General features: G+C 34.3%; 1 protein-coding gene across 1 annotated transcript; it reads left to right on the top strand.

The window, feature by feature from the left end:
• Positions 1 to 8,516: 8,516 nt before the first annotated feature.
• LOC124944101 (peptidyl-prolyl cis-trans isomerase CYP18-2) lies at positions 8,517 to 14,919 on the top strand. Its single transcript, XM_047484569.1, has 6 exons — positions 8,517 to 8,726; positions 8,876 to 8,971; positions 9,054 to 9,115; positions 9,747 to 9,880; positions 14,066 to 14,150; positions 14,569 to 14,919. The coding sequence occupies exons 1-6, from the start codon at positions 8,655 to 8,657 to the stop codon at positions 14,612 to 14,614; spliced, it is 495 nt and encodes a 164-aa protein (XP_047340525.1). The 5' UTR covers positions 8,517 to 8,654; the 3' UTR covers positions 14,615 to 14,919.
• Positions 14,920 to 18,609: the final 3,690 nt, after the last annotated feature.

Genomic DNA, 18,609 nt, shown 5'->3' with positions numbered 1-18,609 from the left:
ATAATAACCCAGCTTCAGCTTGAGGTTCATATGCGAACAATTATTATTTTACTACAAAAATACATTTAGTTCTTATTTTTTTGAAATCTCTATCTTAGGGGCAAACAACATAAACAGGGTTTCACAAGAGCTGATCTATTGAAGTGTCTTGAAATGATAAAGGTATTTTTGTTGTTAACTTCAATGTATATCAATTTTGTTTGGTTGTTACATTTGATTCCATTTGAATCTTTCCCTTAACTTTCTTTTTCCTATTATTACTCTTCTTCAGGTTGAACATGAACTTTCTCCGCATATGTCGAATTTTGCTCGAATAAGAAATTGGAAACAGGTAAAAGAAAATAAAATAGAGTTGTTTTTAGTTTTATCTACATTTCTTTATTGGAAAATTTTATAATGATTAAGATCTAATCATCTAAGGTTTTTAAATTTGGAGCATTTTAAAAGTGCATTACAGGTAAAGATTTTATTATGAATCCACAAACTGATGATAGCATTGATGATGGTGCATTGATGATGGTTGGGCTGAAATCTATTATTATGAAATTTGTATTATTATGAAATTTGTAATATGATAGATTATTTTGAAATTTGTAATATGATAGATTATTTTGAAATTTGTAATATGATTTTGTGAAATAATACTATGGGAGAAAATTTACCTTTCTTTTTTTATTGTTTAAATTGAGAATAAATAATTCTATAAATGTCATTTTTAATGATTATTTACCTTTTTTTTTTTAAATATAAAATAAAAATATAGAGAAAATTGATAATATAAATTTAAAAAGCAAAAATAAAAAATAAAATAAAATTGTTAAAAATTAAATGGGTTTTTAGCGACGCTTAAATTACTTTTACCGACGCTTAAATTACTTTTACCGACGCTTAAATAAGCGTTGTTATAACTTGCGCCGACCCTGCTTATGGCGACGCAAGAATAAGGGTCGGTGATATTTTTGGCGACGCTTTTAAGGGTTGGCAGAAGTCTTTTTAAGGGTCGCCAGAGGTCTTTTTTGTTGTAGTGGATCCTCGACGGGTAACCCCATTAAAAACTTAAAAATTGTAGAAGTTGAAGAAAAAAAACATAATAACTGTAATAAATTCTAAAATAATTAATATCAAAATGTTAAAAAAATAAACAAAAACATTACTTACCTAAGTACTTATGTTATAGGTCTTGAAAAAAATAATAAAAACTTTGTTGTTTGTTGTTGCTAAAGTGAAGAAAAGTTAGAATAAATGTTAAAAAAATAAATAAAAATATTATTTACCTATTTATGTTGAAGATCTTGAAAGAAATAAGAACTTTTTTGTTGCTAAAGTGAAGAAAAGTTAGAATGAATGTTAAAAAAATATACAAAAACATTACTTATCTATGTACTTATGTTGAAGATTTTGAAAAAATAAGAACTTGGTTGTGTTAGAGTGAATAAAAAATAATGAATATTAAAAAAAAATTAAAGATAGAATATGAAGAGTGTTGAGATTGAAATACATCTCGTTATTAAAAGAAAATTTAAAGATGATGAGAGAAATAATTTTTTGGGGGAATATAAAGAAATAATGTTTGAGTGGAGTGTGGATAAAAGCAAAATATTTATGATGATATTTGTAATGATGAAATATTTGAAATGTCACAATAAACTATAACAAAAAAAATATTTTATTTTTTATATTAATATAATCGGGTATCTTCTCTCATACCCCATGCCCGACCCCGACCCCATACCCAATTTAAAATACCCGAATCCGATTGTCGGATGCCCACGGGTATCGGGCATACGGGTACCCATTGCCATCCTTATCCGCAACAATTAATGTAATTATCCATAACAATTTATCAAAGATCATTTCATCCAAAGAACTAAGAATGAGATAAAAACTATTATATAATCATTTTCACATTAATATTGTCAATAAAATTTTATCATTTTCATTGGGTGAGGATGTAACAAAGATATTATGGTTTGGCCAGACACCACAAAAGGAACATATAAAGTGAAAAAATGTTATTTAATAGAAACATCAAATCCTTCGATCGAACTTAGTCGAAATCAAAATCAAATTTGGAAAGATATTTGGGATTTAAAAAATGCTTCAAAAATAAATAAAAAATTATGTGGAGAGCTATGAAAGAAGCAATTGCAACGAATGTCAATTTCGTTAGTATAAATTTTCAAAATGATTTACTATGCATAAAATGTCAATCTAACCATGAAACAACTAACATACTTTAATCGAGTGCACTTTTTTAAAAGAAATTTAGCAAAAAACAAATCTGCATACCACAAATCCTAACATAACTAGTTTTAATTTTCAGGATTGAATCAGTCACAACTTGAAAAAAAGAGACGAGTGAAATGAACATTGCTCAGCTTTATTGGCAAATTTGGAAAACAAGGACTAACTTTATTTCTAGAGACAACGAACGTGGAAATAATTTTGAACATAGATGTACAAGAACACACTGCCTTTCAAAATGCGAATATCTCTAAACTATCCACAACAGCAGAACCTCGAACAAAAGTTAAAATTCAGGTCGGGAATAACACCTTCATTGCACATACCGACACAACTATTATCAATGATTCAAACACAAATCATATTCCAATCATTATTAGCACAAATAAAGGAGAATTGTTTGATAGCAAGACAAAAGAAATTATTAAAGAAATGTTACCATCGTTAAAATGAAAGCAATCAAACTTCCGATCATCACCGCCTGTTGGAAAAATCGAATAATAACACTTGTTTAGCAATTCAGAAATAAACAAGTTACAACAAGACCTAACAATTCTTTTTCCCTTTTGTGTAATCAAATAGGCAGCCAAAACAATTGAGCATCAAACAATCAAACAATCAAAGAAACATAGAGCAGGACACCAAGATTTTACGTGAAAAACTCAAATTAGGTAAAAACCACGGGACACTTCGGTCACTTAAATCATCCACTATATCAAATGGGTATACAATATAGTTCAATATAAGCCTAGAGGTAATCTAACAGAATTTATCAATTGAACTCATCCTAACTTGTCATTCACATACATTATCATCATCACTAAAGATTGCTAACCAAATGGAGAAGATATAAAGGAAATCAGAAGAAGAACCTGCTACTGCAATGGAGGAATTGCTGCTTCAATGGAGGAAGAACTGTTGGAAGAGAGAGAGAAAAAACCACCCAAAAAAAAACTGTGTTTTTTTCCTTAATTAAATATGCCCTAATGGGCTTTATTAATTTGTTAGGCCCAGTTGCCAAATGAGCTGACCCAACAAATCTCCCCCGTCAGCGCAACTTCGCGGGCTCCAATAAACCCGCTCTCTCCCGACAATCTTCAAACTTGTCATTAGGCAAGGATTTCGTAAACATATCGGCACCATTCTCACTTGTATGAATCTTCTCCAAGTTCAGCTCTTTTGCCTCAAGCACATCACGTAACCAATGATATCTCACGTCGATGTGTTTGGATCTCGAATGAAAAGCTGAATTCTTTGAGAGATGAATGACACTTTGACTGTCGCAAAACAAGGTAAACTTCTTTTGCTTTTGGACCAACTCTTGTAGGAACTTCTTCATCCATAATACCTCTTTACATGCCTCGGTAGCTGCAATATACTCAGCTTCTGTAGTAGACAAAGCAACACACTTTTGTAACCTTGACTGCCACGAAACAGCACCGCCTGCAAAGGTAACCAAAAAACCTGATACAGATTTTCTTGAATCAACATCACCTGCCATATCAGAATCTGTAAAACCTTCCAAAATAGGAGTATCACTTCCGAAGCATAAACGTGCTTTCGAAGTGTCTCGAAGATATCTGAGAATCCACTTAACAGCCAGCCAATGTTCTTCTCCTGGGTTTGAGAGATACCGACTAACAACACCAATTGCGTGTGCTATGTCCGGTCTTGTACATACCATAGCATACATAAGACTACCAACTGCAGAGGCATAAGGTACATTCTTCATTTCATCTTTCTCTTTCTCACTTGTAGGACATTGTTTAGAACTCAACTTGAAATGACCTGCAAGTGGAACTGAAACCGATTTTGCATTTTTCATTGCAAACCTCTCAAGTACCTTCTCAATGTACTTCTTCTGTGATAGCCAAAGTGTTATGTTCTTTCTGTCTCTTGTGATTTCCATGGCTAGGATCTGCTTCACTGAACCCAAATCCTTCATCGTAAAAGATTTGTTCAAATCCCTTTTGAGCTTCTCAATTTTTGCAATATCTTGCCCAACAATCAGCATATCATCAACATAGAGCAGAAGAATAACATAATCATCAACACCGTATCTCTTGATGAAAACACAATGATCAGAAGTAGTCTTACTGTACCCATTTGCTTCCATGAAAGAGTCAAATTTCCTGTACCATTGTCTAGGCGCTTGCTTGAGCCCATACAAGCTTTTCCTCAACCTGCAGACAAGGTCTTCTTTACCTTTAACTTTGAAACCCTCAGGTTGTTCCATATAGATCTCTTCCTCTAAGTCACCATGGAGAAATGCAGTTTTCACATCCAGTTGTTCAATTTCCAAATCTTGACTAGCAGCCAATGCTAACACAACTCTGATGGATGACCTCTTCACAACCGGTGAGAAGATCTCTTCAAAATCAATCCCCTTTTTCTGTCCAAAGCCCTTCACAACCAGTCTTGCTTTGTATCGAGGTTGTGAGCTATTCTCTTGGTGCTTCAACTTGAATACCCACTTGTTCTTCAAAGTCTTCTTTCCTTTTGGAAGTTTTACCAAGTCATAAGTCTCGTTCTCTTGCAAGGAATTTATCTCTTCTTGCATTTCCACCGACCACTTGTTCTTGTTTTCATGAGACAATACTTCTTGATAGGTTTCTGGTTCTCCCCCGTCAGTCAACATCACATACTCATTGGGAAGATACCTACTAGAAGGTTGTCTCTGCCTACTAGATCTTCTAATATGCTGATCATTAGGTGGCTCTAGAGAATTATCATCATCTTGTTCAGCTTCCTCTGTTGGCTCAGCATCAACTAAAGGAGTCTCATCAACCTTAACTTGGGCATTCTCCACATCATTGGGTTGTGATTGTGGTGTACGAATCCTACCATTGTCAGGCAATTCATTCTCCGTAGACTTCGGCTTTTCCTTTTTCTCAAAGTCTTCAATGGTCTGATCTTCAAAGAATACCACATCTCTGCTTCTAATGAGTTTCTTGTTAACCGGATCCCAACATCGGTACCTAAATTCTCCGTGACCATAACCAATAAAGATACACTGTCTCGTCTTGCTATCAAGCTTAGCTCTCTCATCTCGAGGAACATGAACAAACACTTTACAACCCAAAACTCTCAAGTGATCATAAGAGACGTCTTTACCTCTCCAAACTCTTTCTGGAACATCGCCATATAAAGGAGTTGAGGGTGAAAGGTTTATCAGATCAACCGCTCTCTTCATTGCTTCTCCCCAAAAGGATTTTGGCAACTTAGTATGAGACAACATACACAAAATTCTCTCATTGATAGACCTGTTCATCCTCTCTGCAACTCCATTCTGTTGAGGTGTTTTTGGCACAGTCTTCATAAGCTTGATTCCATGACTTTTACAGTATTCCACAAATGGTCCTCTGTATTCGCCACCATTGTCCGAACGAACACATTTCAACTTCTTCCCAGTTTCTCTCTCCACTTCAGCATGAAACAACTTGAAGTAACCTAATGCTTGATCCTTAGTCTTCAAGCAATATGTCCACACCTTCCTTGAGCAATCATCGATAAAAGTGATGTAATAATGAGCACCACCTAAAGTCAAGGAATCCATAAAACATATGTCTGTGTGAACCATATCTAGGATATTGGGCTTCCTAGATGGAGAGAAACTTTTGAAGGAAACTCTATGTTGCTTACCAACTAAGCAATTTGTGCATGTCTTCAAATCTGTGGACTTTAAGCCCTGGAGATCGATTGTCTTGGAGAGAACTCGCATGCCATTCTAACTTAAGTGACCAAGTCTCTTATGCCAAAGTTGTGCTGAACAATCATTAACTGCATTTGCTTCTCCACCGTAAGACTTAGTCTCTGTCACATAAAGAGAACCGACCTTCTTTCCTTTAGCTATCACCAAAGATCCCTTAGTGAGTTTCCATTTTCCTTCACCAAAGTAACTATGATAGCCCTCATCATCAAGAATACCAGTAGAGATCAAATTCATCCGAATATCAGGAACATGTCGAACATTTTTCAAAAGTAGCTTGCACGAAGTGTTAGTATCCAAACAGACATCTCCTTTTCCAACAATCTTACACGTAACATGGTTTCCCAACGTCACTAAACCAAACTGTCCACTAGTGTAAGAAGCAAATATATCACAACGATTGGTGACATGATAAGAAGCACCTGAGTCTACCACCCATTGTGTATCTTGAGAAACAAGGTTGATACTTTCATTGTCGTAAACAATATCGATGTCGTTACCACCCACATCTGCAACCTTACTACTTCCATCTTGTTTATTCTCCTTTTGTTCCCGCTTCAAAGATCTGCACTGATACTTCATGTGTCCTGGCTTGCCACAATGATAACATGTAATCTCTTTTCTCGAGCTAGATGTTCCCCGTGACCTGTCTGAACTGCCACTACGATTCTTTGGAGATTTACTTTTACTTCTACCCCTTTTCTCAGTCACGAACACCTGACTTGGAGTCGAGAAGCCCTGTTCTTTTCTTCTAGCCTCTTCATTCAGCACGCTCTCTTTCATCATTTTCAAAGTGAGCTTACCTTGTGGAATAGAATTGGTAATTGAAACCACAAGTGTTTCCCAACTATCAGGCAGAGAATTAATCAAACACATAGCATGAAGCTCATCATCAAATTTCATTCCTATCGCAGCCAACTCATTTAGAATCCCCTGAAAAGCATTTAAATGCTCAGACATAGAAGACTCATCTTGATATTTCAACGAGCAAAACTTCCTAAATAGAAATGCTCTGTTTTGAGTGTTGTTCTTCTCATACAGTTCACTCAAAATAGTCCACACCTTATAAGCATTAACTTCAGTAGCCACATGCTGATACACACTGTTGTCAACCCATTGCCTGATTTTACCAACTGCCTTTCTGTTCAGCTTCTTCCAATCTGCATCTGTCATTGCCTCTGGTTTCCTTTATCACCCAAAATAGTATCTTCATAATCATAGTTACACAATAAGTCCTCCATCTGTGACTTCCAGATTGTGTAATTGGTAGCTATGAGTTTGATCATTGTTCCATTACTACTCAACGATTCTTCCATTTGAATTATACAAGAATCACCACCAAACGACCTCAGCTCTGATACCACTTGTTGGAAAAATCGAATAATAACACCTGTTTAGCAATTCAGAAATAAACAAGCTACAACAAGGCCTAACAATTATTTTTCCCTTTTGTGTAATCAAATAGGCAGCCAAAACAATTGAGCATCAAACAATCAAACAATCAAAGAAACTGAGAGCAGGACACCAAGATTTTACGTGGAAAACCCAAATTAGGTAAAAACCACGGGACACTTCGGCCACTTAAATCATCCACTATATCAAATGGGTATACAATGTAGTTCAATACAAGCCTAGAAGTAATCTAACAGAATTTATCAATTGACCTCATCCTAACTTGTCATTCACATACATTATCATCATCACTAAAGATGGCTAACCAAATAGAGAAGATATAAAGGAAATCAGAAGAAGAACCTGCTACTGCAATGGAGGAATTGCTGCTTCAATGGAGGAAGAACTGCTGGAAGAGAGAGAGAAAAAACCACCCAAAAAAACTGTGTTTTTTTTCTTTAATTAAATATGCCCTAATGGGCTTTATTAATTTGTTAGGCCCAGCTGCCAAATGAGCTGACCCAACACCGCCAAAGACCTAGGACTCACCGATGTTCAAATTCTTTCAGATTGTCAAGAAGTTAATGATATAAATCCTATGAACAATTTCTCCTACTGACAAATCAAATCGATCCGTCATGGCATACATCAATCTCTTCAACAAAATTAGAAATACAAAATCAAATGGATTCCTAGAACCAAAAATCTCAATGCACATTGGATCGCAAAAACACCCAAAGAGAAAAATTTGCTAGAATAGTGGACCGAATAAGATCTTAATATATTTAAACTCTTACTCTCTTTTAAGACCTTCAGACGATCCAAAAATTAAAAAAAAAATAAAACAAATCAAAGTTTGAACACAATTAACCGTCCACGAAATAGTGTAGAAAGTAGAACAATGACAAATGAAGTGAGATGACTAATGAAAGAAGTCATCAATGAACTACTCAAAGTCTACGCTCAAAGTAGTTTTTTAAAACTTTTAAATATGATTTAATTTAAGTCAATTTAGTTTCACACGGTCTAAATTGTATTTATAAACGCTATAAAATATGTGCAATTTTGAAAAAAAAAATATAAAAAATAATAATAATATGTTTTAACATTTTTCAAACAACCAATAAATGTTTCTAAATTGATTCAAGGTTTAGAAGAAAAAAAAAATAGTTCAAATTTGAGTTTTCGTGGTGAACCCTTGCCGGCTGCATAATTCTCTTCTCTTTCTCTCTATTAGACCTAAGAACTCACTCCTGTAGGATCTCATCTTTAGCCAGTATCAGCAGTTGAAGGCGACGACGAAGGAAGGATGTGGCCAAGTGGAAACGATGGTGCCCCGGAAGTTACTCTGGAAACCTCCATGGGTTCATTCACCGTCGAGGTTTTAGCTTTCCCCCGCTCTCTACACATATCATATTATTTATTTTTCATATCCTCCTATAGATGTAATATTTCAACTCCATGTTCAATCTATCCTTTCATTTCTTCCATCTTTTGTTTTTCATCGATGAAATGTAATGTGTAAAGCAGATGTACATACGGCACGCTCCGAGAACTTGCAGAAACTTCATTGAACTCTCTCGCCGTGGTTATTATGATAACGTTAAGTTCCATAGAATCATCAAGGTATTTTGCCACTCATCAATTTCCTTTGATTATTGAACCATAACTCAACTGAAATAGCCCTTCACTCAAATTTTATTTATAGGAATTCATTGTGCAAGGTGGGGATCCTACTGGGACTGGAAGGGGTGGAGAATCTATATACGGGTACTCTTATTGCATCAATTTTATTATCTAATTCAACTTTTAAAACTCTAGCATAAACATCTCATATGTATAAAACCAAAATGATAAACCTGCTGCATAAACTGACAAACCCAATGATATACTCTTCCTTTTTTCTTTTCTATGGTATGCAGAAATTTCTTACATGGTTTCTTCTTTATTGTGATACTCAACTTATCAACTAATGGGCTGGATTAAACAAATATTTTCAGTACATTTTCATTTTCCTTGGATATATAATATATTTATAGTTTTGAAATTCACATTTTGAGTTGAAGTGAAAATATGGATTTCATAAACAGTTAGAAAATTTGTAGATAAGATGGATCTCATAATCTAATATCAGATGTTTATTTCTCTCAGAAATTTATTTAAGTTATAGTTTGTAACTGTCAATAATATCATACTATATCTTAATGTAATCATTGCAATGATATCCATCTAATTGTAATTCAAGAATAGAATATGTCGTGCTGAATCAAGGAGCTAACATATTGTATATCCATTTATCTAGGGTCATTTTATGAATTAGTTTCATAATTCATTTATTTATTTAACTGTAATTCTTCTGGAGTAATACTGAATGTTTTAGAAGTTTCTCTCATGGTTGCAGTGGTAAGTTTGAGGATGAAATTTCACCAAAACTTAAGCATACAGGAGCTGGCATCTTATCAATGGCCAATGCCGGTCCAAATACCAACGGAAGCCAATTCTTCATAACTTTGGCACCAACACCGTCATTGGATGGTAAGCCATGGGATTTTAGACTTAAAAGATTGTACTATTGCACTCTCTTTTATTTTATCTATAATACAAGGTTTTATGGATATCCACTAAAAAGATGTATATCCTAAGCTAATGGTCTCTTTACAAATCAAGCTTATAGGGTATGTTGATTGGAGAACCAGTTTCTTCTCTCCTCTTACCGTTTCTTTTGTTCTCACGTTGGGGCTTGGGCCAATTTTCTTCTTATCCCTAGTTTTTGGTTTGGTATGTAACAATGATATCGGAGCAGTTTTTCTAGCACCTGAGTCGATACAACTATTGGATAACAACATCTTTATCCTTATCTTTGAAACAAAACTCTCATTGGATGTATGAAACGTCATCTTAGGATTTCATTTCTGTCATCTTTTTCCACCCCTCAAATGACAACAGCGTTTGAGCCCTATCACAAGAACTCTGCCATTACCACAATTTATAAGCAAACTTTTTCATCATCGAGCAAGAACCATGGAAGCATGATGCCTCTTCGCTTGCATCAACAACACAAAACTAGAATTTTCGTTTTGTATTTGACAAAAGTAAGTTAAGACGGCATGAAGTTGTATAACTGCACCCAATCCTTGAGGACAAGGATTTCAACATAGAGAGTAATGAATATGATACATAAGAATGACATAGCAGTAAATAATAGGAATGACATAATTGTAACTAGTGCTGGATGAAGCATATAAGTAGAAGTAAACTCTTGTAATAGGGATATGCTGAACATTGAATGGAAATATAGTTTCCCAGGGTTTTCTACAATTCTTCTTCTTATCCCAAATCAGGTACTAAATCATTGCAATCTATTGATTTAGGAACTCACTTTACATGTTTAAGCATAATTAAGGGAAAATAATATATCTTTTCTTTGGAATAGGAGATCCGTTATGTTATAATTGGTCCAAAATAGATTGTCATATGGCCTCTATATCTTTTGAAAGGCCTAGCATATTACACATTAGGTCTTCTATGAAAGAAATTTGACAAGGGAGTAAATACTCCCTCTTCCTTGAGTTCTCTCTAGTGAATGAAAGATTTTGGTCATGGATTCAACCAAGGGAGTTGGAGATGCAATCTAAATTTTCATGGATGTTCAAGGATCTTGAACATCAAAAAAGGTATCAAGCTAGGAAGGTGGTATGTGTTTCTTCTAGCAAAATCTTTGTTTTGATTGAAGTTTCCTTGGGATTGAGAGTTAGAATCCATGGAAATAGACTGAGAAAATGCAAACGTATATTCATTAATAGATTTGACAGAAGTTGAATGGGGGAGTTGATTCTTGATGTTGAAAAATGCCTTGTCTGGACTGGATACTTTAAATGCTCGTTTTGAACAATTAACGTACATTATTTCCTAGAGAGACTTTGGCTCTTTAACTCACTGGGCCACTAGGGTAGCTCAAGTGGTAAAAGTCGATGCCTAAGAGACCAAGGGTTAGGTTTGATTCCATCTTAAAACGTCTTAAGTTGAAATGGCGTCATGACTGTGGAGAGATCATGCTAGATTCCTACATTAAAATAAAAATCAACTACTTTAGCTTCTTCATTGAGCCTCTTTGAACAGTGGTATTTTGTCATAATCACATTTGAAATTGCCAAAGTAAAAAGTAAGTGATTGTTTGGCATTTGGTTTGAAAATTGTGATTGGAACTTCATTTACTGAATAACGTGTGAAAAGTTTTCAACTTTCTTGAGTGAGCTACAAAATAATTGTAGATCAGTCTTTTTGTCAAATGCATTTTTGTTACTTGGAAAAACTACCATGCCAAAAATGCTCAATTGTATTCAAGAAGCTATTAAGAAGTGATTATTTTTAGAAGGCTGTGGTGCCACTGACAACCGAGCAGAGGGGTTGTCAAATTTCTGCTATGCTTCTCAAGAACAACGGGTGTAATGGTAATGGAAACCTTGTAATTGTCCAAGGTGATTATCTCCTTCCAATGTCAATCATCCTAAATCTTCATAGAGACTAACACCCAAGCAAGGAGCTTGGGCGATTTTCTGATGACAACAAAATAGTTTCTTGGTATTTTTACAACAAGTCCAAGAAGACAGCGACAATCCAAGATTCAAATGCAAATGAAAATAGTTTAGTGGGAAATGAGGAGGGGAAGTGAAGGCCTAGAAAATATGAACAATGTAGTCAAAATAGTTGTGTTGTCAAAGAGAATCAAGCCAAACCAGCTGAAAACCAATACAAGAAAGGAAAACAGCCTCTTTTGGAGGCAGATACAGTTATTTTGCCTTAACAGTAGCAAGTTAGTGCTTATGTATTGTACCTAGTTTTTGAATCTAGTGGAATCTTCAAAGCTGACCAGTTGAGCTCCCAAACTCTTGAGATGATCCAACAAGAATGCCCTGAAAGTCTTGATAAGGTATGTACCTCTTTCTTGTCAAATCTTAACCTACTGTCCAGAAACTTGTTGCTGCCCTGTTCAAGAAGTCTGTATGTTCAGAACAATTTGCGTGCTCTAGCTTAGCCCTTCTAGAGTCAGGTCTTAAAAATCCAGGTGATGAATATCTGCAGGAATCAGGATTGAGTACAAGTTGATGAAGGGGGGAAGTCTCTTGATGAAACAACCTAGGATGAAGAAGCAACAAGTTATTTGCTCAAACACAGTAGAAATTCAGTGTTGAAGCTCAAGGAAAAGAAGCTTCTCAGCAGATTCAAGAGCAATAATCAGTTAAGGGTAGATCATGAAGGCACCATAAGGGAAACAGGCTAGTGAGTAGAAGAAAGGAACCTTAGGGACTAACTACTGCAATAGTAAGACTAGTGGGAAGTTGTAACTGTCCAACTGATGTAACTAAATAACAGCTTGTATGATGTGGCAGCAGTTGAATCAAGTCCTATACAGTTAGGGAGTCTTAAGGCTATAGGCGAGCTATAAACTAACTGAATACTGAATATTCAAGTCTCACCTTCTTCTCTATAAGTCTCATCTCACATAATGTTACAAAGTGTCTTCTTTAAGGAGGTGCATGCTTCACGACAATGAAAGATGTGATGGTTTTGGCAAGTTGAAATCTGGATTTGGTTTTTAGCTTATTTTCCTTCAGTCAAGAGGAAGAAAACCTTAGGGAGAATGATTTAGGTTCAGCATTATTATTATTTTTATTTTGTGCTGAAGATTTTGCCCCTTTTTCTGCCCTGTTTTCAAATCCAAGGCTGGGTTGTGAAGCATGAATTGTTTTCGATGCTCCAAAGCCATTGCATTTTATGGGTACCATGAAGATGATGAGAATTGAGAGGATTTGTTCTTATGATTATATTTGGAGCCTTTGTGAAAAAGATTGTCTTTCATCAAGAGCTTTTGAGGATGACATTGCCTCTGACGGGCCATTGCATTTTCAAGGGGTATCATTTGACTAAGAGAAGTGAACAGCTTTTTAAGGGGATTTGTTACAATTAACATTTCTACACTCATGAATTGCATTTTCAAGGGGTATAATTTGATTAAGATAAGTGAACATCTTTTTGGGGGATTCTACAAGTAACATCTCTACACTCATGAAATGCGAGCCAAGTAATCCAAGAATGGTAGAATACTAAAATGTTTGATCCACATGTTATGTGCCTGATGGAGTTTCAACATGTTAAAGTTTGTATTAATAGAGTTATTGCAAATACGACTTCTAATAATATAAATAGTGTATATACCAATTTTTGAACATGTGACATGAACGTTGTTAAATCAACTATCGAGTTCATCAATTCTTTAGTGAATCACATTACTAAAGAGTAGAGATCCAAATGCATTGTGGATTAGAATTCTAGCTGAACTAATCCATCTGATAAACTTATAAATGAATCAAGCTTGACATCCAAGCTTGTGTTCACGCTAATGAATTTTATCTAAATCAATCTAATACTTAATTGTTCAGTTTGGTTGTGTGAAGTGTGTAAAAGAGAAATGATTAATCTCTTATACTGATCAATCTAGACTACTATCTATACATAGTGATATAAAGAACATATATGAAATGCATTACCCTGTATCTTTTTAAGACATTTATGTTCTTTTAGTTTTCCGCTATTCTAATCCCTAGCATTATCATATTCATGCTAAAATTATTATTAATTGTATGCAGAATTGGCTTCTATCTCTTTTATTATTTGAAATTTGTTAAATTTCTTACACTTGGTATAATATTACTTTTCAAGGAAAACATACTATATTTGGAAGAGTATGCAGAGGAATGGAGATCGTAAAGAGGCTTGGTAGTGTTCAAACTGATAATAATGACAAGTATGTAACTTCAGTCTGCCTTTATTTTCAAGTTGTCCTGTTCAAACTTATTTCTCATCTTATGACTTAATGACATATTTGGTTCTTGTAAATCTAGGCATTTTTCTTTTTTTTTTAATAAATGAAATCTAAATAAAAAAAACCCAACAAACTGAGTACTGCAAGAAATCAAAGTAACTTAACCTATTAGTATAGAAAAGACAAATAAGCCAAGGAAAGCAAAACAGATTAGAAAGACATAATCAATCCTTGCCTGTTTTTTTACACTGCCCAGTATCCTAGGACATCTCAAGGTTAGCATAAATAATAAACATGCTACTAGTGGCTGTGCTAGTGCCTCCCAAGTGAATAAAACCCATGCTGTAAATGATATTATTTGACATTGTAATGTTTGGTAAATTGAGAATTCCTTGTGCAGGCCCATCCATGATGTGAGAATTCTGAGGGCAAAAGTTCAAGATTGAGAGTCTGCCGATGAAGGATGTAAAGAGGAGTGTTACATTGGGGTGATATTAATTCTGGAATCAACCTAACACCACTTTTCCAGTATCTTTTGTAGAAGTAATCATCACTTTCATATCAGTGTCCAGTTTCTGGGAATATTTATTTTTCTTGAATTGAAGTCTAACTGGATGATGGAGACATCATTCTTATTTGTAGAGTGATAGGTTTCTTGAAATTTAGCAAAATTTGAGACTCAACAATCTAAGATAGACTTATGGCCCTTAATCTGGTTTTAATCTTGCTTGTCATTGTTATTTTATTTTGTTATATATATATATATAATTATATTTATAATTATAATTATAATGATAATGATAATGATAATGATGCTTAATTTCAATTCGTTGGATTGAGATCGGTGATTAATTTGAATATATATGTGAGAGTAAATGTGTACTAAGTTTCAAAGGAATTTGATAAATGTATGAAATTGCTACAAATATATATTTAATATTTTAACGAATTAAACTAACAAAGTTTATAATTTAAATTTAACATTTAACTAAATGTATAATATTGAGTAAATCATGTATTTAAAGACAACAAAAATGAGTTATCTGTATGAGTAAGGATGACAATGGGACGGTTCGGGACGGGGAATGCAATTATCATTCCTGTACTGTTTTTATTTCGGAAATTTTTTTAATACCATCCTCGTCCCGTTTAGTTTTTACGATTTTGGGGAATTCCACGGGTACTGTTTTAATAAAATATTTTAAAAAATAAATAAATAAAAATTATAAAATAATATTATATAAACATATTTTTAATATAATATATTATAATATATTGAAATTGTATATTATTATAAAGAAATAAACTTACAATTTTTATAAAATATAGTGAATAAATAAATATATTGATGATTTAATATATTTAGTTATGTTTTATGAGTAATGATATATACAACACCTATCTCATTTGGCAAAAAGAGAAAATATTTTTCTTTCTTTTGTACTTTTTTAAGATATATTTTCTCTTTCTTTCCAAATGAGGTAGGTTCTGTATTAAGATGCTATATAAGGGTGCTATATATATCATTACTCATGTTTTATAGTGTTCGGGAGATAATCGGGGTGAGTTCGGGGCGGGGGACACAAATACCATCCCCACCCATCCCCGTTCGGTTTCGGGGAAAAACCGTCCCAAATAGGGCAATTTGGTTCGGTTTTCGCATGGCAGTTTCAAATTGTCATCCTTATGTATGAGAGTTAACCGATTAGTTTAGAGACATCATCTACCCTTGAACTGAGTCGAATGATTTGAAAATTTCAACACATCATTGATGATTGCAGACAAGGTTGATTTGCTGCACTTTGCGACCGAAGACCGACGTTTGCTGCACTTGGAGACCGAAGATTGCTACTACTGGCCGAAGACCGACGTTTGTTGCACCTGGTGAGTGAGGACCGTTGTTGTTTGCTGCCGCTAATTGAAGACCGACACTTATTGCACTTGGCGATCGAGGATTGCTGCTACTGACTGAAGACTGACGCTTGATGCACTTGGCGACTGACGTTTGCTGCATTCGACCAAGCCGTGTCCAATTCTTGACCGAGGGCTAAGTTCTCAACCATTGAGGCTTAGCCACAATCCATTTTTTTTTTCTGTTTTCTTTAGACTTAGGGTTTATTTGTTTGAATTTTTTATTTGCTTAGTTAAGAGTTTGTGACTTCCTTGATCCTAGGTTACGATAAATTTTAAAATTAAACCCTAACTAAAATTGAACCTAGCCCTAACTTAGACTTATGATTTTTTTTTCTTAAACTTAGGACTTTCTTTTGAGTTATAATTTTTTATATTAAAACCCCCAAAATAATAAAATTTTAGAACCTTTAAATAATTTACTAAAGTTCTTAAAAATCAATCTAGACTTATGCCAATTAAATTTTGATTAATAATTTGCTAAGTTTTTGTTTTAGGATAACTTTATGTGTGAATTATATGTTCTTGTTTTCAAATTCTATCTTTTTTTTGTCTAATGACAACCTTTAAATGTTAAATGGAAAGATCTAAATTGTAAAGCGTAAGAATTTTTAAAGAAAAGTCAAAATTAATTAGTAGAGACTTTACGGGCGTTGTGAGACATAACGTCTAAAAAACTCTTTCACACACGTAACTAAACGCGGAACTCACTCTCTTAATTTCCTAATTTTTAAAATTATGTGGCGACTCTCTAGTCGTGAGGTTAATTAATATTGAAAAAGTTAAAGTATGCCTATGTCATACATCCCATTAAAAAACTCTTAATCTCTCCAGATTCGACAAGACAATATGATATGAAGTTGTCTACAAAGCTCGTTTTATAAATTAAATTTTTTCAAACCTTAAATTAATTCCCCTCTCATTTTCAAAATAAACTTTTAAAGAGCGTCTCAGATTTTTCAAACTCGTCGATTTTTAAAAATGTTTTTATAAAAAAATTGATCACACTATCAACTCGTAATTTGATCATAGGAGTTTTATCAGCTGTTGGTAGGTTTGTGGAGTTTATCTTACAAGAACCTTCATCATCTGAACCCACTTCCTTCACAAAGGGATCATCTCTGACCAGTTTTTCCAGGGTTTCATGCCAATAAGAAGTCATTTTCCTAATTATATTAACAGATAAATTATGATTAAAATAACAATCTAGAAAGATTTTGAAACCTATAGAGAGAGTTTGCAAATTTGATTGAAGAATGGCTCGGGAAAATTAAAACACAGTGTAGTTTTCCCTTCTCGCATAAACTATTCATTTAGGGTTGGAGTGATAAATATATATTGTTTATATATTTTACCTTTCCTAGATCCTTCATACCCTATCGGAGTATATCTGATACCGAAGTTATCTGAGTCAAAATAAGATCATGGAGAAGAAGGCATGCTAGTATCAATTGGTCATAGACCCAATCCTATAAAATATCTCATTTTCAGCATTAGACGCATGAATATAACGTTATATGGTGTAAAGTTAGGAATGTGAGATGAATTCAAACCTTGCCTAAATATAGGACATATATCGAATTCACTTAACACAATCTCATTATGGGGTTGAGGCCATAGTTTTCATAGTTCCATCTATTGGCGTGGAAGTTATTGATCTAGGGGATCAACTCGATATCCGTCAGCATGGACATCGTTGAAAACTGCGATCATAGAAGAGGGGAGAATTGCGATTGTAAAACAAAAGAAAATGTATATGCAAATAACATGACTTAGAGTAAATATCTCATAAGGCTTTATATATTTTCTTTAAAAGAATCCTGATAAAGTTCAAATTTTTTGGGGTTCTTAGTTTAGTAATTAATTACACTATCTCATTTCTAAATTTTCCTGTTATACAAAAAGGGTAAAAGTAGAGCTCCTCTTTAGGGGGAACGAGTTCTGCTACAACGGATGGAGGTGATGGATCCTTCACTCTCGTCTTCCGCTTGCTGATGTCAAAACTCATCCATGATCTAGTCGAGATAATCCCTCATGTCTTTAGGGATTCCCATCATGACTGTATCGTTCCACAGTTCTAGATAGTTTGCAAAATCATTATGCTCGAGTGTCCTGTCTATGGCGACCGCGTAGTCATGATATAGAGGCATGTAGTCTCGCCCGAATTTCTTAAATAGCTCACTTTTGTAGTAGGAAGTGATCCACTCAAGACCCATAAACATGATTATGGGTTGGTCATTCATTAGATAAATCATCTTCTTAATACCGTATCTCGGTAGAAGTTCACGAATAGAGTCATTATTATAGATGGGTGTTTCTGGCTTGGCACTCATAATGCGTCAGATTTAGAGGGAGACACTCATTTCATTGCCACCACTCCTAATGCGTCAAATTTAGAGAGAGTCACTCATTTCATTGCCAGAAAGTGGAGAAGGTATACGCTCCATCTTTTCCAAAAGCCATATGTATATGATGATTGGAGTTCCTATTTTGTTGAGAGAGTATGTGAAATAAGACTCGTTTAAACCTA

This window comes from Impatiens glandulifera, chromosome 6, assembly GCF_907164915.1.
Source record: "Impatiens glandulifera chromosome 6, dImpGla2.1, whole genome shotgun sequence".
NCBI lineage: Eukaryota > Viridiplantae > Streptophyta > Magnoliopsida > Ericales > Balsaminaceae > Impatiens > Impatiens glandulifera.
Note: the sequence above shows the minus strand (reverse complement) of the source record. Positions and strands in the feature narration are given on the sequence as shown.

Bases quoted from the DNA above. Each gene is read 5' to 3' on its own strand.
- LOC124944101 (XM_047484569.1), top strand. From the start codon at position 8,655: ATGTGGCCAAGTGGAAACGATGGTGCCCCGGAAGTTACTCTGGAAACC. The intron at 9,881-14,065 runs GTAAGCCATGGG...TTACTTTTCAAG, and splicing joins ACCAACACCGTCATTGGATG to GAAAACATACTATATTTGGA. The intron at 14,151-14,568 runs GTATGTAACTTC...TTCCTTGTGCAG, and splicing joins CAAACTGATAATAATGACAA to GCCCATCCATGATGTGAGAA.